The sequence below is a fragment of the Artibeus jamaicensis genome, unplaced genomic scaffold (genome assembly GCF_021234435.1).
Source record: "Artibeus jamaicensis isolate MK-2021 breed Jamaican fruit bat unplaced genomic scaffold, CSHL_Jam_final scaffold_916, whole genome shotgun sequence".
Classification (NCBI taxonomy): Eukaryota; Metazoa; Chordata; class Mammalia; order Chiroptera; family Phyllostomidae; genus Artibeus; species Artibeus jamaicensis.
Window position 1 is genome coordinate 52,467,545 of NW_026522059.1, and position 23,383 is coordinate 52,490,927.

Below are 23,383 nucleotides of genomic sequence, written 5' to 3' on the forward strand. Positions count from 1 at the left end.
AAGTTAAAACCATAACTGCCAACATAAAAATTCAATGACATGGTTTAAAGGAAACAGTGAGAAAACTCTCAGAAAAGACTAAAGTCTATCAATCAGCTAGAAAATAGGAAATCAAAATACAAGGAAAAGAGAGAGCTAAAAGGTTTAGCAAACATTTGAAGAGCAAACAAAAAATTTAAAACCTCCCTCTAGAGGTGTAGGACAAGATTCTTTAGGTTGAAAAGACTAACAGCAAGAAAAGAGATTGGAAACGGTAAGACATTATCATACCATTTTATAGTTCTAGTTCTAAAAAGCTCTTCAAACAGGGTAAAAATATATATAATCTATAATAGAACACAAATGGAATGGCATTAGTTTTCACAATAATAACTTGGAAAGCAAAAAACAATGGAGAAATTTCTGAAAAATTCCATATCCAGTTAATCTGTCAAGTATGAGCCTATTTGGAAATTCAGAAAAAAATTTTTCCTAATGTTTCTTTCCTAGAAAGTAACTTAATCATAAGCTCCAGCAAGAGAGCCCAAGAAACAATGGCTTTCTAACAAAAAATGTTAACGTTACTTCATATTCGTAGAATACAGTATATTAGGCTTAGAGAGCAACCAGATCACTTTGAAGCAGATCAGCTGTTTCCAAGATGAAGTCTCTGAGAAAAATTTGACTTCATATAATAAAATGTGAAGAAACATTTGAAAAGATTAAAACTAAGGTAATTGTACAATAAGAAACACCAGGAAATCTTCAAATAAAGACTTTGAAGGGTACAAGAAAGGAAATGTATTCATAGTTCAGAACTTGGCTCAGCAGACAAGATAGTGAATGCTAATGAATCAAAGAGAAGCAGAGAAAATTCTTAAGTAATTAAATCTTCATATCATATGAAAAAGTGCATCAATAATGTAAATTGACTCATGAAGAAACAGCAGTATAGTCATATAATTTGGAACAGAAGATAAAGATAAATGAAAAAGTAAAAACCACGTCTAGATGGCAAAACTGGGAAATACGACGGGCTCAGGGACATACTAAATTTTTTTTTGTTGATAATTTTTTAAATAAATAAAAATTAAAAATTTAAATAATGTTTTGTTCATTCTCTTCTTAGTACACCCAGGCATTCCTGCCAAAATAAATATAACTATTTACACAATTCAGATATACCTATAAATTTACTTGAAGTGAAACATTTAAATATTCATTCTTATAATAAAGAAAGCTATATAAGAACTTGGATAGTGAATTCACAGGTTTTTAAAATGTTCACAAGAGCTAATGTTTATTGAGTACTTAATCTGTTTTTTGAAATTGTTCAAATCACTTTAGCCTTATAATTTTTATCACTTAATCTCTAAAATAACCCTATGAGTTTGGCACTGTTATACCATTTTATACATGAGAAAACTGGGTTCAGACTTAACTGGGTTCAGACATAACTTAACTGGGTTGCCCAAAGTTAAGTTATATCCAGACCTGGAATGCAAGTATTGTGATACCAAAGCTCACAGTACACTTTCCTTAACCACCAAAGGTTAGGATATAATTGGTGAGTTTTTATTTTCAGGTTTCATTTTTCTTTTATAAAATTTCTTTTTATTGATTGTAGAGGGGGATTGGGTAAAGAGAAACACTGATTTGTTTTTTTACTTATTTATGCATTAATTGGTTGATTTTTGTACATGTCCTGATGGGGAATCAAACCCAAAACAAAACACCTTGGCGTATTGGGATGACACTCAATAGAGCTACTCAGCCAAGGCCAGGTTTCATATTTCTTCTTCTTTTTAACAAAGAAGATTGCATTTCCTTTTTGCTTTATCAAGATATATATGAACATTGACAAGATGGATATAAGAAAAACTATAACCAACAGAATTAAAAAGCAACATTGAGACAATGAATTTGATGTCATGTGTCAGCCCACTACAAATCAACAATGACCACACATTAATTTTGAAGGGCACTGATTAAGTAAACATGAAGGAAGGGCAGATTCATTTAGAACCAATCAAATCTGCTTAAAACAACAAAAAAAACCCCACTGTGTACATAAAGTAATTTATTGCTTTGGTATTCTTTGCATTAAGATGTCATGGAAGGATTAAATAGAAACATGTGAAGTCATTTGTTCATTTATTCATTAATATGCTGTCGAATTCAAGTTTTCTATACACTATGGTGTTTATTCCATTTTCTGTACTATTAGACATACATATTTAAAAAAATATTTAACTTATTTTTATGAAGAAATTAAATATTTTCTGGAAAAAAATCATTTTATTGTTCTCTAGCAACAAACCTCAACCAATTCAACTAATTTAAATACTTTTGTTCCACAGCAATATGTCTAAAGATCTAGTTTACACAATTCTATTCTACATAACACTGTTTTACCCTGTTACATAGTATATAGTTAAAGAACATTTTGTAATAAACATGTTTTTTATATAATACAGAACAAGTTTTCCCCATATCCCAGCAATCACTCAAATATATTAAAAATGTATCCATCTTAAAAGGCACACACATATACAGGTTCAAATCTTTATTGTTTTAAAATTCTACATGTCTTTTACAATATTTTGTTATTTAAATGACCTCTAAATGGTTAGTGTACAATGAATTTTTTTCCTGAAACTAAATCATGAATTTTAATTCCATCAATATAATTATTCCAAACAGAATAATAAAGATGTTGGGAAGGCTTCAGTGCTGCATTTGAAAACGTCAATAGCACACTCTTCCCCTTAGAATCCAGATGACCAATCTGTCAAAAGTGCTTTTAAAGACTGCTAATTATGGCTGATCTTAAAAATCAATCAATCAAATGAGTTTCTTTTTGTTTTGAAACATCAAAGGGCATTTAAAAAAATAAATGAAACAATGTGCTTTAGTAATCTACAGAGGCAAACTCAAAGTTATGATTATCTGCATGCAGTAACACTCCTCTTTCTTTAGTTTTGAAGCACTTATACAGTTTATAAAGAATGTGTTAAAGAGTGCAAGTTTTTTTGATATTGATTTCACAAAAGGACAAATGCTGGTAGTAACTAACATTTAACATCTAAGTTCAAGCTAATGTATATGTATCAGGCAATTAATATGGCTAATCATAAGCCACAATGCACAAGGTATGCCCTTTGAAAAAATGAACTAGTTTGGTCCGCACTTCTAGAGTTATGTGGGTAAAAACAAAAACAAAACCATTTTTATTCAGCCAAGGCTCTCGATGAATTTACTGTTCCTAAAGTGTCGCCAGTTAAAAAGTAAATGATGTACACCAATGAAGCATACTGTCATGTTGACTTTTGTATAAAAAGACGGCCTGCTGTTTTTGGAGTGATGAATGAACACTGTAGGACAAATCAGGAAAATGTAACTTTCTTCCATAAGTTATACTTTCTTATTCCATGACACAGCTTTCACTCTGTAAAATTTTGTCCCCAAAGGAACTTTAAATCTGTTTTGTGCCTAAGAAGAAAAGAAATCAAATTACAAAGGGTACGACGATATCATACTACTCAATTATAGAGGACTGAGGGTGGGAGGGAGGTTCTTTGTAAAACTATACGAGGTCTGCTTCTAAGCAGATAAAAATATATTGAGCCACTTATACCGATGGAAGAATACAGGACAAAGAATACAGTACAAAGTGAGCTGTAAGTCATTATTTTAAAGTATCAAAAAAGCCTCAATACCACACAGTTTAAGTTCCATTAGAGTTTTGGAACAGAGGGGCCCAAAATTACATTGACTTAGGAAAAATGTTCACCAGATTTCACCGATTGTAATGTCAGCACTGGTACTGCTGACATTACAGTCAGGTATATTTTTAGCTATCAAATATTTTACTTCAGTAGGTATAACATACGAAAATAAGAAAATATCAATGCTATTTATTAACTTTTAATCAACAGGTTGTATTCTTTTTTGGCAAAACACTAATATAAATAGTCATAGAACAGAAACTTGTAGTTATTTTCCTATATAAACTGATGAATTATTGGTAATCTACCTCTACCATCTAAAGATAAAAAACATATGTACTTATAAAATTACTGGTTCAAATTCACACTCGTTAAATGCAATGCCTAACTTAAGTAAGCAAAAAGATTAGGGACAGCACTATTAAAGATTGCTATATAAAGGAGTATAAGACTTTTCCACATAATCCCTAGGTTTATCACGTATGATAGTTTTTACCTTTTTAGCTTGACAGTATTCCTTTTCCATGACTTTTCCAAGAACCCAAGGTCTTCTAGATGCACCTGAAGCTATTGAATGAAATCATTAGTTTTTTTTGAAAAGTACAGTATAATCATCATAAATATATAACTGCAGGAATCAAAATAAACTAATGCATTTCCAGGAGTGAGAGAATGTGTAAGACTTTTAAAATTGCTGGAATCACAAAAAAATTTGTAACAATTTAAAACAACACTGAAGTCATTCTATTTTTAAACCACTAATTTTGGATTCATTTACTCATTAAATGTTGGTGGTAAGTCAAATCAGAGAACAACAAAATTAAATACAAATAATCTAAGTAAAAATCATAAACAAATAAATGTAGGAATTCTAAATTAGCTCAACAGTGCCATCTACTGAAAGCACTAACAAAGATGACCTTTCCCATTTTGCAATCAAAATTACACAGATAAATTTATTTCCTAGGTTCAAAGAAAGGCACTGCTTTTTGAGAGGCAGTGCCTTTAATCCCAGTGCCTGAGGGCAGGAACTGCACCCTTCACACATCTGTACTCCTCAGGGATTGGCAGGCAGGTCTGTGTGAACACAGTCAGTCATAAATTTTGCTTTATTCAAGCAAAATAAATATGTGGTAAAGCAGCAAAGCAAGTCTAGAAGAGTAATACTTGAGTGAAGGGGAGATGGAAAATGTGGGAGGAGATGAGATGAAAAAAAGCTAGTCCTTATAAACCCAACTGTGACAAATTAAGAAGAGAGAAATACTCATTCTCTTTAAATTCATCAGAAACTGTCAGAAAAAGTTGACTTAAAAAGAACTTTGGCCAATAAATTATCTGTTCAGGCTAAATTGAGATTCCTAAGAGTAGCCAAAATTGATAAATATAAATGAAATATACATACATAGAGACTATCACATGATAGATAGAAGCCCCTGGGGCATTCTAAAATGAAATGCTTATGTTTTATGTATGAGGACTAATGAGTTCCACTGTTTCAGATATAAAAACACTCTAGTAATCCACCCATCCCCAGGGCAACAGTACAGGGGTAGGATAGCGTCACCCCAATTGGTATCCCCTGCACTGTATTCCTTTAAAAAGTGTGTGTGTGTAGGGGGGGTGGTATTAGGGAGGATATGGAGTTCCATGATAAATTAAGATTGTTATATAAGTTATTTTCTGCAAGACTTGTGAGAGCCTTTCAAAAGATGATGTGTACTGTGAATCTCTAAGAGTATATATACAGTGAGTGTTTCTGAAATTTCAACATACCCTATCCTTAGGATATGCACACTGAAAATTTTAAAGATAAAGGACCATAATATAACAGCCTATATGATTCTGTAAATAAAAATGTGCACACAATACATATATTTATGTATTTTTACATTTAGACATATACATAAAGAGATAATAGAAATGGGGGAAAATGTTAACAGAACTTGAACATGGGTAAAGGTATATGAGGTTTATGGACTACCCTTATTATGCTATATTTTTTTGGTAAATTTAAAATCATTTTCAAGTAAAGAGTCTAAACAAATGCAAAAAACAATCCATAAAAAAAGCCAGTCACAAAAAAAGTAACCACCACCAACAGCTACAACAGAGCAATCGTGAGACACTGGACTACTTAAGGAATTGGTATTTGACCAGGTTATCATTCCAAATAGGAACAGCAATCTAAACAAACGCATATTCTTGTTTCTCTATTTAGGTGAAGTATCCCAGGGTATCAATTTCTGTTCTTTTGGAATTCTTCAAAGTAATGAAAACAAAAAAAAAGAATAGTAATAGGAGATAAAGAGAGGATCCCTTCCCCTGCCACTGTTGTTCTAATACTGTTTGCATCTCTATGTGCCCACTCTACCCTAATTATATGGTCTATCTCTGGGACCAGAAGGGGATGAAGATGAATAGGGACCCAGCCTACCTGAGGCTACTATTCATTGAATGATTACTTAATCACTGTTCCATGAGCCCAACACTGACAAACTTTCCTTCTAAATAGTTCACATTTTCCCACAGGCTTTTAAAATATAAAAATCATGCTCCACTAATGACTGTATATTCAGAAACAATCAACACAGGCAGAACTACTGCAGAATGTAAAATCTTTGTTCTAACACAATTTCATCTTAAATTTTATATTCTTTCACTCTAGGGGGCAGAAAAAATTCAAACATAAACAAGTGAGAGAACAGGAATGGATAGGAAGAGAAATGAAGCCAAGCAGTAGGATGCCAGACAGAAAAAGAATGATTTCTACAAGTAGAACAAAATCCTGTACTAGGACTGGGAATAGAAGGCGCTAGACCTGAGGACAAGTATCATACTGATACATCATTAAAGAATAATCAACATGAGAGAGAGAAAAGCAGGACATATGTATATTCTGTTCCCTCTCCAAATAGACTGATAATTATATTGGGCTGGCAAAAAAACACCGTTTCTAAATACTGATAGCAGGTCACTGGAAAAATGACCGTGGCCCCTTCATCTTCTTTCTCTTATTTTGAGGAAGAAAAAGAGGTACTGGGTAAAGGTGGGGGGCGGAACAGGTTGTGGCAGCAAAGAGCTGTTTATTCTGAGCCTGGTTTTAGGCAGGACTATAAATTAGTCTAGAAATCATTTTGGAAGATTTATACCTGATTGCTGAAAACAGTTCAGTATATTAGACCCACTAGTCCATAAATGTATCTCATAATTAATGAAGCTTTTGGCACAACCGCAAATTATTTAAAATTGGCAGATTTTTAAGTAACACATAATACATACTATAATTTAGAATATTTTAACAAAGCTTATGTGGCCTTTTTCAAATGTTTAAGTATTGACAAATTTAATAAAAAATAAAGTAGAAACACCTGATAAATAAGACAGGCAAGACATTTTACAATTTGCTATAAAAAGGTAATGTTATAAACAAATAAGCACGTAAGCTTAAATAGGCTGCATTTATAGAAGAATTATGGTGATTCAATTCTGCTATTGCTAGGATATGAGATATTTTGCCCAACCCTATTAATTACATTGATTTGGAATTGTCAGTAGAATCCAGAAAAAAACCTCTGGATATTGCGGATATTAAAAACAAACAGATTAAACAGAGTTCCCTCTTAGATATTTAATTCTGATGGATTTAGAAAGGGAGAAAATATTTAATATATTCTTTTTACTTCAGCCTTATTATTTTAGTTATGGATGTGACACTTACCACCCTCACCTGGTTTGAGATCCAGGGCAGGCAGAGACTCTGAATGCAGAAAATATAAGGTTGGACTAACAGTAAATAAAACATAATTGTCATGCCGTTCATCTAGGATGATGAGTACCAAATCTCCCACCTGAAAACTGAATGAAGAAATGTTATTTTATTGCCCTAAAAAGTTACTACCACTCTATCCTAAAAATTTTAAGTATATATTCTGCAATGTTCAACTATGTATGTTGAAACATCATCAATACAATATTCATTTTCACATTTACATGATATATAACTTTTTGACTCCACCCAGCACCTAATGGATATATGCAGGTCATGCATAGAAGATATTCACAGAATAATGTCAGTGACTGTTAGAGACCTAAAGAATTTTTAAAAATAAAATTTGTAATACTATCTACTGTTTAAAGAACACCAAAAAGGAGGGGAGAAAAAAATAACTCCACTACAGCTCATCTAATCATATGAAGAAGATACTCATCCTAACCTTTTATTTTACAATAAGAAACACAAATTCAGAGGGAGCAAACATTTATAGTTGTACCGGCAAAGAAATTTCTATTTACTATTTCTACAGTCTCCAAGTACAGTGCTCTTCAATTTGAAAGAAAAGCTAACTGAGCTAGGTTCATGTTGTTAATTAGCTTTAAACAAAGGAATTACTAATTTAAAGTAAAGGCCTGAAAGAAGGAAGCAAGAAAAGAAACGTTACCCCACTGTCAACATGCTTTAAGTGGTGTCTGTTAAGTCTTTCAAAAAAAAAAAATCTTCAAAGTATCAACAGTCCTTGAAAGTTATTCTGATTCCTTAGTTGTCAAAGTGTTTTAATTTATTAGGTCCTACACCTAATAAATCATTGAAGTCTCTGGAGAAGCTTTTAAATGATAAAAGTCTTTTATTCACTAATTGTTTACTCTGAGAATACCTATTGCCTAACTAACAATATGTGAAGGAACTGCTTTGGCTAAACACCAAAATGTAACTTTAAAAAAGTAGACACGGCCTCTCTGAGGAAGTTTCTTCTTTCTTTTTTAAAAGTTCTTCTCTCTCTACTCTTTAAAAGACCATAAACTGATTTGATTTGACATAGAGCTGGTAGGTCAAGTCAAATATCACCCTTTCAAATCAATGAGAAAAAGATAAAATTCTAATAGTTATTTAAAGGTCAGTAACCACTAATATTTGACAATAAAAAATTGTTCAACAAATCTATTGTAGACAAAGTAAAGGGTCTTTTAAGATTACTGATTTTTTTAAAGCCTCACCTGAAGATATGTTTATTGATTTTATTTTTAAGGGAGAGAAGAAGGGGGGGGATAGAGCTAGAGTTAGAGCTAGAGCAACATCAATCAGCTGCTTCCCATAAATGCCCTAACCAGGGACAGAACCTGCAACCCTTTGGTGCATAGAATGACACTTCAACCAACTGAGCCACCTGGTTAGGGCCTGTTTACCAATTTTTGTATCAGTCCTTACAGGTATGGAAACTGACCAGTACTCATGAGCTGCTAACAATGCCTTTGTTATTCCGGAGACCATCCTTTTTAAACAACCCACGCCAAAAACCAATATATTAATATGGGGTAATTTGGTCCAGGAATGGTATTATTTGATACTTAACAGTGTATTATAAATTTTTAGCATTGCAATAAAACTAAGTCTGAAAAATAAAAACAATACATTGTAACTTAAAAAGCTAAGACTCTCCAATCTCAAATTTAGAAAGACTAAGGAGGAGATAAGTGGGATTTGAAAGAGGTGGCACCAACAGAAAACTGAACTAGAAGGAAAAAACCTTCAGAAATAGTTACGCATATGATAATTAATCAAAGCTGTTAACAGAGAAAGATTTCTAATGCAATCCTAATATTATCAGAAATAATAATTTAGAAAAACTTTGCTTTTAAATCAACTTTTTCACTACCAATGAATGAATACAAAATACTCACCTCGGTGAACCTGGATCTGAAGAATTAAAGGCACTGAAATACGTTTTCATTAACAATTCATTATTATTCAGTTGAGCAAAATTTTTTGTACAAAATATAAATAAAATACTTACTCTCTAATAGCTATCTTTTCAGAATGCCTTGAGGATACTGAAGACATGCTCTGAGACATCTTAAAAAAAACAGTTCATAAAGGTTATACAAGTAAAGCATGACACTTATTAGGTTCTTACAGCAAAAATTCTGCTCAATATTACACACATTAACATCTCCATCTTAGTTTTTAAGAGTCTAAATTTATATGGTTGATTAATATAACTCCTTTCCTTCAACAATTACTTTCAGTGGACAAATTTACCTACATTTTTACTTTTGTTATTTTTAAATTAAATTTGCATGGATTAAATATCAAATTACATTTTATGTATAATTACATATTTAACATTAAAAACCTCACAGGGAAAAAGACTGACATCTATACTTCCTATGCACAGTGGGCCCAAGGTCTAGTTGTACAAACTGATGAAAAAGGAATGGGTTTATCTTTGTTTATTAAGTCTAATTTTGATGTTCAGAGTTTCTTCCATTTACCTTTGAACTCTATCTGGAACAATGCAGGGTCTCACTTAGAGTTCAAAATCAAAAGATAAAGAAAAGAACTACAAAAATAATGAGTAGAAAGGCCTAAACATGTAAAGCAACTGATTATCAAAACCAGCCAACTGCTCTATACACAAGTGCCAGTGAACACAAGTTTGAGCATCCATTTTTCAGACATATTCAACTTTGTTTAGATTTTCTGAAAAGACGTTTTTCATAAATTTATTAAAATGAAGGCTTAGATATGAGGAAATACTGTGAAGAGAGCTGTAATTGATATGAAAGTACAATTTCCATTGAGAAATTGTGGGTGGGAGTGGGACACTCTTTGGACCTGAAGGGCAAAATTCTGTCATTCATAAACATTTCCCAAGCATGTACTGGAGACTGTACCAGTTACTATTCTAGGTACTAAGAATACAGCAGTGAATAAAACAAACTAAAACCCTTGCCAAAAGAGCTTATATTCTATGGGAATACTGCATAAAACACACTGCTGAGCGATGTCTAGAACAGGCAACTCTTTTTGAAAAACAGTTGGCTCCATTTACAAAACTATCAAATAGCCCTAAAACTATTATAGCAGTAAGTTAATGACCGACAATCTAATCACTATAGTATTAATATGTAATTTTTGCTGTTCAGTTAAGGACATACAAAAGAAAGAATGTGTCTCCCTGTAAGGCAGGCCTTATAACAGTGACTATTTCCATGTAAACTGTAATTATTAGAATTTAAAAAATGAAGTAATTGCTTCATTGAAACATAATGTTGACTAGAAATGACTATTCAAGTACTTGGTTAAATGCACAGCTAGAATAAAATCAAGGTAATTTAGCAGACCATAAAGAGTACTTCATGCAAGGTGTCAGGCTCAATCACCTTCAGTTAAAAAAAAGCAACACTTGTGAATGGATGTAATGCATTACTTATGCACACTTGAGTAAATGTGCTAATCTTCAAAAGGGTGGCTTTAACTTATTTACTGACTTGAGAATCCTAATTGATGTTACAAATCGTAATTATAAAGCATAAAGTCCTAGAGATTACAGCTTATCAAAAAACAAAGCAAAAACAAAAATCCTGACCAGTGTGGCTCAGCAAGATGGGCATCATCCAACAAACTAAAAAGAAAGTCTCTGGTTCGATTCCCAGTCAGGCACATGCCTGGGTTACAGGCCAGGTCCCTGGTTGGGAGCCTGCAAGAGGCAATCAATCTATGTCTCTCCCAAACACTGGTAATCCCTTCTTTCTCCCTCCCTTCCCCTCTCTCTAAAAACAAATAGATAAAATCTAAAAAAAAATTGATACAAACAACTATCTTCACTTGTTCACTGCTTTGAAAATTGTATTGGTCAGGTACACAGTCACAGATGGCAAGAATCACTGGTTGATGACCAACATGGCTCAATGAAAACTACTGGAAATGAATTAATCAAACCATACTTTTGACAGATCTTCATGATAAAATACAATAAAATTTTTTTAAATGTTAAGATCAACTGGGCAAGAAAAAAACTTACCAGCCTTTGATTTAACCTCTTGTTTTCTTCTTCTTTTAATTGTAATGTCTGCAGGGGAATAAAAAAACCAGACCTGTGGTTTATTCTTGTACCTATTAAAGTCTAAACATAATGATTATCAAAATTTTCTTCAGGTGGATGCTCGGTTGTAGTTCAAAAGGCTAGTGGGATATATGTTTTTGTAGAACCTTTCCCACTGTTTTAATTATTAACTGGCTTAAAAGATAGTAAGAACAAATATTTAGCATATTTACCTAAGCCAAGGATTCTCAAAGTTTAGTATGCAATTAGAATCATGACTTGTAAAATATTTAAGTATGCAGTAAATATCTGAGATCTATCCCCAAAACTCTGCTGGTAGGTCTGGCCTTAAAAGTTGACTCTAATGTAAGTGAATATACAATGTTTTAATAACAAAATATGCATGCTAGAACACAAAGTGGTGCAATTTTTAAAAATATACTTTATTGATTATGCCATTAATTGTCCTATTCCCCCCTTCATTCCCCTCCACCCTGCACACCCCTCCCCCACCATGCCCCCCCTTTAGTTTATGACCACATGTCTCAAGTTCTTTAGATTCTATATTTCCCCTACTATTCTTGCCCTCCCCCCATCTATTTTCTACCTACCGCCTATGCTACTTATTTTCTGTACCTTCTCCCCCCTTCTCCTTCTCCCACTCCCCGGTTGCTAACCCTCCATGTGATCTTCATTTCTATGGTTCACTCCTGATCTAGCTGATCTATGGTCCTCTTAGTTTGCTTTTGTTTTAGGTGTGGTTCTTAATAACTGTGAATTTGCTGTCCTTTCACTGGTCATCTCTTTTATCTTCTTTTTCTTAGATAAGTACCTTTAACATTCATATAATAAGAGCTTGGTGATTGTGAACTCCTTGAATTTGATCTTATCTCAGAAGCACTTTATCTATCCTTCCATTCTAAATGAAAGATTTGCTGGATAGAGTAATCTTGGTTGTAGGTCTTTGGCTTTCATGACTTGGAATACTTCTTTCCAGCCCCTTCTTGCCTGTAAAGTCTCTTTTTGAGAAATCTGCTGACAGTCTGATGGGCACTCCTTTGTAGGTGACTGTCCCCTTATCTCTTGCCACTTCTAGGATTTTCTCCTTCATTTTAATCTTGGCTAGTATAATTATGATGTGCCTTGGTCTGTTCCTTCTTGGTTCCAACTTCTTTGGGACTCTCTGAGCTTCCTGGACTTCCTGGAAGTCTATTGCCTTTGCCAGATTGGGGAAGTTCTGTTTTATTTGTCCAAATAAGACTTCCACTTGCTCTTCCTCTTCCCCTTCTGGTACCGCTATAATTTAAATGTTGGAGCGTTTAAAGATGTCCTGGAGGTCCCTTAGCCTCTCCCCTTTTTTTTGAATTCTTGTTTCTTCATTCTTTTCTGTTTGGTCATTTTTTTCTTCCTTCTGGTCCATTCCCCTGATTTGAGTCCAGTTTCCTTTCCATCACTATTGGTTTCCTGTGCATTTCCATTCATTTCAATTAGTTTAGCCTTCATATGTTCCTCTAATTTGTGATTAAAATCAACCAGTTCTGTGAGCATCCTGATCACCAGTGTTTTGAACTGTGCATCTGCAAGTTTGGCTATTTCTTGGTCGCTTAGTTATTGGCTCTCAAGATTTGAGTTCTTCTTGAGCCATGGTTTGGTCTGTTTGAGCCTGTTATGTATGAGGAGGGGAGCCTAAGGTGTTCACCAGGGTGGGGCCACCCAGGTCGCTGGGTTGTGACACTGTATGTGGGGGCGGGGTCAGAGAGGGAGCAATGTCGGTACCCTCTGCTGCTTCCTGCCGCTGGGGCCTGTGCAGTCTGTCTCACTGCTTGCTCCTTCACTGGTTTATCTGCATGCGAATGTGTGACCAGGGTCAGCCTGCCACCCTGCGCCTTCATTGGGTCCTCCTGCTGCGACCCCACACCTGGGATCTGCCCTTGGCTGCCTGTGTCCCTGGGTCGGCTGCCCAGGGTCAGGTGATCTTTTTTGCCCTACCGGCTCTGCTGCTGGCTCCACCCATCTTACTGGTCTGGCTGAATGGTTCGTTGTTGTTGGACTTCCATATAATTCAATTTTCTGTGGTTTGGCTGTGTTTTTGTTGCTAAAACTTGGTTGTTTTTAAACTTGGTGGTTGGAGAAGGCACAGTGTTTCCACCTACGCCTCCATCTTGGTGGAAGTCCTCCAAAGTGGTACAATTCTGACTAGACTCATAAGCTTGTACAGAGCAAAAGAGAAAAAAATATTTTTTCTGAAAAATCTTAAAAACCTAAGAAAGGAAAAGTGGTGTATAAACAAAACTATGTTGAATTTACATCAAAATGACATTATCTGATAGTACAATTTGGGACGAAACCACTTATTGACAATTTTTTCGTGTCATTTCAATTAATCTCTATAAAAACATAACTTTTCTTCATCATTCACACACTCTATTTTTGCCCAATTCAATGCTTTGTTCTTAAAATATGTAAAATTCATAGTTACAATGTTTTAATGAATTCTGAAATAATGAAAAATACTATTACACCATATATTTATTTTATAAAGACCACTAACCTTTTCCTGTAATACACAGTACATTTATTGGAATGATATGACAAATAAGATGCTTAATATTGCCAACTGTTAGCCACTTCTCAAAATATTAACCACAAAAATAACCATTAATAATTATAAACATAAATAGAGGTTTTCAGCATAAAATTTATTTAACTGCATCCATCAGAGTGAACCTATTAAATAGTGCAATTAGAGAAAACAATTTACTTACTCGTTCTAACAGCATTATCCTCTGTTTTTCTTCAGATAGCATAGGGATGTTTTCTCTAAGAGAAAATAAATTATTTTAGTTTAAGTCTTAAAATTCTGCACTTTTTAAATTTTTCAAAAGGATTTTAGAAATTTATTACTACAACATACTTTAAAATTTAAGTGACTGTACCAAACTTTTAAAAGCCTTCCTTTTAAGTTAGGGTACGTTTCAATGGTATACATTCTTGATACCAGAGGTCCTGAACTTAGACCTATAAAACTTTAAAAATTATTTATAAACAAAATGTTTGCCTATACCTTTTTCTAGGATAATGTCTTTTAAGTGTCAAGTATTTTTTTCCCTTCTTTCAGGGATTAAGAACCCTCTTCATCCTATGTGTGGATGAATACATGTTAAGAATAAACTGGTAGTTCTTGGATGGCTTCACCATTCAAATTAAAAACAAAACAAAATGCCCCATACCCGAGTGAGCTTACAGAACTCAGAATTTCAGCATAAAAAAATAAATCAAATCTCAATAAACACTTCAAAAGTAGTACTAAGTGGCTACAATGTGCTATTCGATATGCCATATGTAAATTTTCCCATCACATTAAAATATTTAAAAACTAATTAGAAAAGGAAAAAATCTGTAGGCTTTTGTTTTATTTTTATTGATGCAAAATTGACAAAACTATAAGATGTTTACTATGCACAACTTGATGATTTGCTATGTACACACTGTGAAAGAAGTCTTTGCTTTGATTTATTTAACACATGTATCACTTACCTTTTGGAGGGAAAGAGGAGATAACATTGAAATTCTACTCTTACCAGTTTTCACCTGCACATGCAGTGTTATCTCCTATAGTCATCTTATTGTACATTAGATTCTCAGACCTTATTAATTCTATAACTGAGAATGTGTACCCTTTTAGCAACCTCTCCCTATTCCCCCACCTCCTAGCAACATTTCTATGAGCCTTGATTTTTAAAAAAGCTTTTATTTTACTTATTTATCTTTAGAAGGGAAGGAGAGAAGGAGAGAAATATCAATGTATGGTTGCCTCTCGTGAGTCCCTGCTGAAGACTGGCCTGCAACCCAGGCATGTGCCCTGACTGGGAATCAAACTGCAATTGTGTGGTTCACAGGTCCACGCTCAATCCACTGAGCTACACCAGCAAGGGCCTGATTTTTTTTTTTTTAATTTCATATACAATCAGGGACACCATGCTGTTATTTGTCTCTGTTTGACTTACTTGTTTGGCATAATGATACCCTCCAGGTTAACCCACATCATTGCAAAAAAAAAAAAAAAGATTTCCTTCTTCATATAATAATCCCATATATACTTTTTCACTGTTGTAAAATTTATTAATTTGAAAGAGACAGACATCAATTTGTTATTCCAGTTATTTATGCATTGATTGGTTGATTTGTGTATGTGCCCTAACTAGGGATCAAACCTGCAACTTTGGTGTATTCAGACAATGCTCAGTATTGAGCTTAGTAGCTCTAACCAACTGAGGTACGTGGCCAGGGCTATTTTCACCACTTCCTTACTCTATTCATCAATACTCAGTATGTTTTCATATTTGGATATTGTGAATAATTCTGTACTGATGTGCATTTCCATTCCTTGAGATAATGGCTTCATTTCCTTTGGACATATACCCAGAGATGAAATTGCTGGATCAAACAGTAATTTTATTTTTAATTTCTCAAGTAACCTCCATACTTCTTTCCATAGTGCTTGTACCATTTACATTCCTCCCACTAGGGTTCCCTTTTTTCCCAGAAATTCATCAGCTTTTTATCATTTGTCTTTTTGATAATAGCCATTCTAACAGAAGTGAGGTGATATTATGGTTTTGATTTGATTCATTACCTCTTGTCTTTTGATAATAGTTTTGAGGCGATTAATATGATGAGGTCTGTCCAGAAAAAGTCCAACCACTATTAATATAACGAGAACAGTTCGTGCAACATCAATGTAACCTGGCAGCCAAGGAGAGTGGACTGGAATGCACATGTGTGAACAATGACGACTTCACTGTACCAGTCAGTGGGGATGGCAGACACTGTTGACTGAGCTTGTGTACTGTGTGGCCGTCATCATATCCAAGATGACTGAGTGAATAGAGCAGTGGATCTGCATCCAATGTTGCATTAAGCTTAATCACTCCTCCACATTAACTATTTGGATGATTTAGAAGGCCACAGCTATGGGAAACTGGTGATTGGCAGCTTCATTATGACAACCTGCCAGCTCACGCATCATGTCTCGTGCAGTTTTCTTGTGAAACATCAAATCACCGAGGTGACTCAGCACCCCCATGACCCAGATTTGGTGCCCTGCGACCTCTGGCTTTTCCCCCAAACTAGTATCATCTTTGAAAAAGAAGAGATTTCAGACCATTGATGAAATTCAGGAAAATATGACAGGGCAACTGATGGTGATAGGGAGAACTGTGTGAGGTCCTAAAGTGCCTACTGTGAAGGAGACTGAGGCTTTGTTGTCCTATGTACAATCTGTAAGTTGTATCTTCTTCAATAAATGCCTCCATTTTTCATATTACATGGCTGGATACCTTCTGGACAGACCTCGATGTATACATTAACAACTTATCAGATGCACGAGTTACAAATTTTTTCTCCCATTCCATAGGGTGACTTTTTCATTTTGTTGGTGGTTTTATTTTCTGTACAGGAGCTTTTTGGTTTGATGTAGTCTCACTTATTTAGTTTTGTTTTCATTGCCTTTGCTTTCAGTGTAAACCCCCGCCCCCAAATCACTGCCAAGACAAATGTCAAAAAGATTGCCCCTTATATTTTCTGCAAATTTTATGGTTTCGGGGATTATGTTCAAGTCATTAATCCATTTTGAGATGATTTTTATGTGTGGTGTAAGATATGGGTCCAGTTTCATTCTTGTACATCCGGTGTCCAATTTTCTCAACATCGTTTATTGAAGAAATTTTCTTCTCCTCATTGAGTATCCTTGGTTCCCCTGTCAAATATAGTTGAGCATATATGTGAGAGTTTACTTTTGGGATCTCTATTCTGTTCCACTGAGCTATGTGTCTGTTCTTATGACAATATCATACTGCTTGATTACTGCAGCATTGTAATGCAGTCTGAATTCAGGAAGTGTGATGCCTCCAGCTTGCTCTTACACAAGACTGTTTCATCAATTCGGGGTCTTTTATAGTTCCATATAAATTTTGGTATTGCTTTATTTCTCTATGAAAAATGCCACAGAAACTTTCACAGGGAATGTACTAAATCTGTATATCACTCTGGGTAGTACAGACATTTCAACTATGTTAATTCTTCCAACTCATGAACACTGGATACCATTCCATTCATTCGTGTACTCAATTCTTCTCATCAATGTCTTACAGCTTTCAGTGCATAGATCTTTTATCTCGTTAAACTTATTCTTAAGTAATTTACTCTTTTTGATGCAATTCTAAATGGGATCGTTTTCTTCAATTCTCTTTCAGATTGTGTGCTGTTAATGAATAGAAACACAATTTCCGTACACTGATTTTGTATCCTACAATTCAGTATTTGTATCCTACAAATTACCGAAAGTATTTACTAGTTCTAACTACTTTTAGGTAGAGTCATAAGGGTTTATATATAATGTAATAACATCAGCAAAAGGATAAGTTCACTTCTTCCTTTCCAGTATGAATGTCTTTCATTTCCATTTCTTGCCCAATTGCTCTGGTTAGAATTTCTAGTATACTATAGTGATGTCAAAATTTGCCACGTGCTTTCTTTCTGGATCTACCGAGATGATTATATGATTTGTCTTTCATTTTGTTAATGTGCTTTATCATACTGATTAATTTGTGAATGTTAAATCATCTCGATTCCCTGAAATAAATGCCAATTGATCACAGTGTATGATCCTTTTAACGTATTATTTAATTTGGTTTGCTAATACTTTGTTGAGGATTTGTGCATATATATTCATCAAGGACAATGGCCTATAATTTTCTGTTCTTATAGTGTTCTAATCGGGCTTTGCTATCAGGGTAATGCTGGCTTCATAAAATGAGTTTGGTAGTGTTCCTTCCTCTTTTATATTTTGTAAGCATTTCAGAAGTTTGGTATTAGTTCTTTAAAAATGTTTAGTAAAATTCACCTATAAAGTCATTTGGTTCTGGACTTGTCTTTTCTGGGAAGTTTTTGATTACTGACCCAATCTCCTTACTAGTAATTGGTTTGTTCAGATTTTGTTCATAATTCAGTCTTGGAAAAGTTGTATATTTCTGGAACTTATGTATTTCTTCTAAGTTGTCCGAAGTGTTAGAGTATAACTGTTCACAGCCATTTCCTATAATTCTTTGTATTTCTATGGTTTTAGCTATAATGTAGGCTTTTAAATTCTTCTGCAGGTTTAATTCCCCAATTAAGTTCCAGTTAATTCTTTTGTATGTTCAATGTCTCAGCATCATTTGTTGAAAAGCTATATTATTTCCCCCACTGAATTTTCTTAGCCCCCTTGACAATAATGCAAGGATGCAAGGAGAGTACAACTGACAATAAATATAAGGGACTATTTCTGGATGGACATACATATATGTCTAGCACCACTGTCTTAGCACAGTATTAGTTTTTGAAAAAAGAGCATGCTGTTTTCAGCCCTGGCTGGTATGGCTTGGTGGACCAAGCGCTGGCCTGTGAACTGAAAAGTCGCCAGTTCAACTCCTGGTCAGGGCATATGCCTGGGTTGTGGGCCAGGTCTTTGGCTGGGGGTCGCCAAAAGTCATTCAAATGATGTTTCTCTCCCTCTCTTTCTCTATTCCTTCCCCTCTCTCTGAAAATTAAAAAGAAAAACAAACAAACAAAAAAACCCCAGCATGTTGTTTCCAATTTAACTCTTCACTTTCAAGATTGTTTTGGCTATTTTGGGTTCCTGCATTTCCATATGACTTTTATGATCAGCTCGTCCACTTATGAAAAAAAAAAGGGGGGGGCCATCTCAACAGAAATTGTGGTGAATCTGAAGATCAATTTGGGGAGTAGTGCCACTTTAAGATTAAATCTGCCAATAGAATATGAAGCTGTCTTTATAGGTCTTCTTTAATTTCTTTTAACAGTGTTTTGTAATCTACAGTGATAAAGAACTGACTTGATCTTTGATTTTTAAATATTATCATTTTGATGATGTCATAAAAAGAATTTTTCTTAATTTCATTTTTGGATAGGATGCTAGACAATCGATTTTTATCTACTGGCCTTGTATTGTGCAACCTTACAAAATTAGTTTATCAGCTCCAATAGATTTTTAGTGGAATCCTTAGAACTGGCCATATACAACATTATGTTAAATAAAAGAGATATAGATGAAATAGAGTTTTACTTCTGCCTTTACAACTGGGATGCCAATAGGTTCTTTTTCTTGCCTAAGCACCCTTCATAAACTTCGAGTGCAACGTTGAAGATCAGTAGCATGAGTGGACCATTTTCATTTTCTTGATTTTAGGAAAAATGCATTCAATCTTTAACCTTTTTTATTATCTTAGTTGTGAGTTTTCATCTATGCCTTTTATTAAGATAAAGAAGTTTTCTTCAATTACTAGTTTGTTGAATGTTTATATAATGAAAGGTTGCTGTATTTTATCAAATGCTTTCTCTTCATCTATTGATACTGATATGATATATTATACATATTGATTTTCAGGTGTTAAACCAAATTTGCATTCCTAATATAAACACAGTAAGAATCCCTTTTGATATTGATAGATTCAGTTTGTCTTTGCTGTTGTTGAGAACATCTGGATCCAAAGTCATAAGAAATATTTTCTTACCATAGTTGAAATAAATTTATTGATGTGGAGTTTCTAATTCAGTAGCACTAGATGGGTCCAAGATTTTAATTTCTAAAAAATTTAATGGTAATTTTGATGTTGCTTATTTAGAGAATCAATTTAAAGATGACTGTGCTAATCTGTTTTTAATTTTTCTAAAATGAATAGTTTTGTTTTAACATCTTTAGAAACACAAACAGAAAATTAAGTTGGATTTCTAAATTAGGCTGAAATAAGCAGGAACCTAGCACATGCAACAAGGAATCAGGAATAGACCATGTTTGCATTACTAACCCAAGCATTTATTTTTTTTAGTTCTACTGAAGTATAATTGATATGCAAAAAACTACATACATTCAATATATACATCTTGATGACTATGAACATATGCATACACTCATTAATACTATCACAACCAAGGAACTAAACATACCCATCGAATTTAAAAAATTTCCTTGTGTTCTAGAGGGAGAGAAATGGAGAGATTACTTTTTTCTTGAGATGTATTTGTTAGATTTTGCTATCATCATAACACTAGCCTCAAAAAGTATGTTGGAAAGAGTTCTCTGTATTCAATATTTTTGAAAGACTGAAAAATTGGCATTAATTGTTTAGTAATTTTATCTTTCATTTGTTAAACATTAACCACCTACCTTTTGAGCTCTATGGTATCTTTCACTGTGCTCATTTTAAATTTTAATATAATAACACTTATTAGTCTTTTCCTTATATTTCCCTACCACACATGCAGAATACTCTCTTTTAAGAAATTCTACTGGTTAAACTAATTTTGAATCTTTAATATGTCTGTAATTTTGGTATGTAATGTCAAATATGTTACTCCCACGTCCCATTTCTCTTTCCAAATTGAAAATAAAAAATTTTCACATACCCATGAGTTTATTTCAAGACTACCAATTCTCATAATCTATTTGTGACTTTACCAACAATATGGTGAATTAATTACTGTCTTTATAGTCTAAGACTACCAGGATATAATCCTATTTACTATAAAGTTGTTGAAAATATTATCAACTATTTTTGCATGCTTATTTTTCTATATGAATTTTAGTATCCAACAGCAGATTTTACCTAAGTTATCCCAGTGCAATTTTAATTGGGTAACAATTAAATAACTGAATAAAACTGAAGAGAAATGGTATCTTTATAACACTGTATTTCCATCTATCTTTAACCTTCAGCCCTTTAATCTTTCATAAAATTCTATCATTTTTCTCTACAAGGGTATTGTACATTTTTGTTAAATTTACTGGTAACAAATCATTTTCCTAAACACTTACTGGAATCTTTTATGTATATTCAAATCAGCTTTTGCTAATAAATATACAAACTGCCTTTTTGCTATCAATCACTTATATTCCAAGGTAGTCTTATTAGTTCTAATAATTTGTTAGGTATTTGTGGTTTGCAAAGAATATTACATACAATGATGACAGTTCAGATTTTACTTGCCAGTTTTTATTGTTTATTTATTGTCTTGATGAACAGTGATGGTGACAGCATTCTTCCTAAATTATGAAAAATGCTTCTAAATATTTCAATATTAAATATGTTTGCTATATATAAGTGTCTCACTCTCACATGTAGTCTCTCAAATTAAGAAAGTTCTCCTCTATTCCTAGTTTGCAAAGTTTTCTTAAAAATGTTATTTTTAATTAATGGGCACTGATGTTTATCAACTGTCACTTCTATGTTTACTAAGATGACCATATAAACCTTCTCATGTGATCAGTGAATATAGTTACACTAAGAGAATTCTGATGTTGAACTATTATTACTGTATTTCTAAAATACTCCAGAGTCACGTTGAATACATTTTCATATTCCATTGTTATTAAATATGCTAAAATTGTCTAGAATTTTCCACATCTAATTCAAAAGTGAGATTAAACCATATCTTATTCTCTACAGTGTTTAAAACAATACTTGTGGTTATAATCCTACTCATTTCACAATCTTATTGGTACTTTTTTATTTAATCATATTTTGTTTACCATAGCTCATTTACTTTTTATTCCATTTTTTAAAAATAAATATACTTGAAATTGTATAGTTCTCCCAGTGTACCACCTTCATTATATGTCAATTTTTAAAAAGATTTTAAAGAATTTATTTTAGAGAGAGGAAGAGGGAGAAAAAGGAGAGAAACAATGATGTGAGAAACAGCAGTTGGTTGCCTCTCACCCCCAACTGGGAGCCCCCCCAACTGGGGACCTGGACCACAAGCCAGGCATGTTCCCTGACCAGGAATGGAATTGGCAACCTTTTGGTTCACAGGCTGCACTCAATCCACAGCCACAGCAGACAAGGCTATATCATCATTTTTGATACATTTGTTTAGTCTTGAGTAACTCAGTTTCCATTTTCTTATCAATGTCTATGTACGGATATGAATATATAGACATACAAACTTCCTGATGTATAAACTCCTGTTTTTGTTACTACTTTTGTTTTCAATTACAGTTGACATTAATTTCTATTAGTTTCAGGTGTGCAAGTTGGGGTTAGACATTATTTAAATAATTTATAATGTGACCTTATGCCCCAATAAATGTAGTAACCACAGTGTATCATACATATGTAGTTATTACAGTATCATTAACTATATTCTGTTATACTTTATATCTAATGACTATTTATTAACTACCAAATTGTACTTCTTAATCCCTCCACCCTTTTCACCCCACAAATCCCCTCCCATCTGCCGACCATGAGTTTGTTCTCCGTATCCATGAGTTTGTTTCTGTTTTTCTGTTCACTTATTTTGTTCTTTAGATTTCTACATGTAAGTAAAATCATATGGTATTTGTCCTTCTCTGCCTGACTTATTTCACTTACCATAATACCCTCTAGGTCCATTCATTTGAACCAAATGGTTAAGATTTAATTATTTTTAAAGGCTGAGTTTATGTTCCACTGTATATATATCCACCAGATTTTCTTTACCCAATCATCTAATGATGGGCATGGAGGCTGCTTCCATATCTTTGCTATTATAAATAATGCTGCAATGAACAAAGGACTGGACATATCTTTTTGAAACAATGTTTTGGATTTCTTAGAATACAGAAGTAAAATTGTGGGGCCCTATGGTAGTTCTATTTTTAATTTTCTGAGGAACCTCCACACAGTTTTTCACAGTGGCTGTACCAATCTGCAATCCCACCAACAATGCTTGTTGCAACAACTTGTTTTATTAATGGCAGGTGTGAGGTCAGTAACACGAACAAAACAAACAACCCAAATAAAAACTGAGTAGAAG

The 23,383-nt window shown here is 33.6% G+C and overlaps 1 protein-coding gene across 5 annotated transcripts in view; it reads right to left on the minus strand.

Annotated features, from left to right (window-relative positions):
- Positions 1–2,156: 2,156 nt before the first annotated feature.
- RB1CC1 (RB1 inducible coiled-coil 1) overlaps positions 2,157–23,383 on the minus strand; it is a 101,965-nt gene continuing 80,738 nt past the window's right edge. For 3 of the 5 annotated variants that reach the window (XM_037143603.2, XM_053661216.1, XM_037143605.2), the window contains 6 exons: positions 14,293–14,347; positions 11,507–11,554; positions 9,497–9,555; positions 7,426–7,562; positions 4,204–4,274; positions 2,157–3,471 (listed from right to left, as the gene is read on the minus strand). In XM_037143603.2, the coding sequence (XP_036999498.2) occupies positions 3,394–3,471; positions 4,204–4,274; positions 7,426–7,562; positions 9,497–9,555; positions 11,507–11,554; positions 14,293–14,347 (448 nt within the window). In that variant the 3' untranslated portion in view covers positions 2,157–3,393. Of the gene's footprint in view, positions 3,472–4,203; positions 4,275–7,425; positions 7,563–9,496; positions 9,556–11,506; positions 11,555–14,292; positions 14,348–15,961; positions 17,286–23,383 lie in introns of those variants that run through there. The other 2 variants (XM_037143604.2, XM_037143606.2) reach the window with 2 other exon arrangements.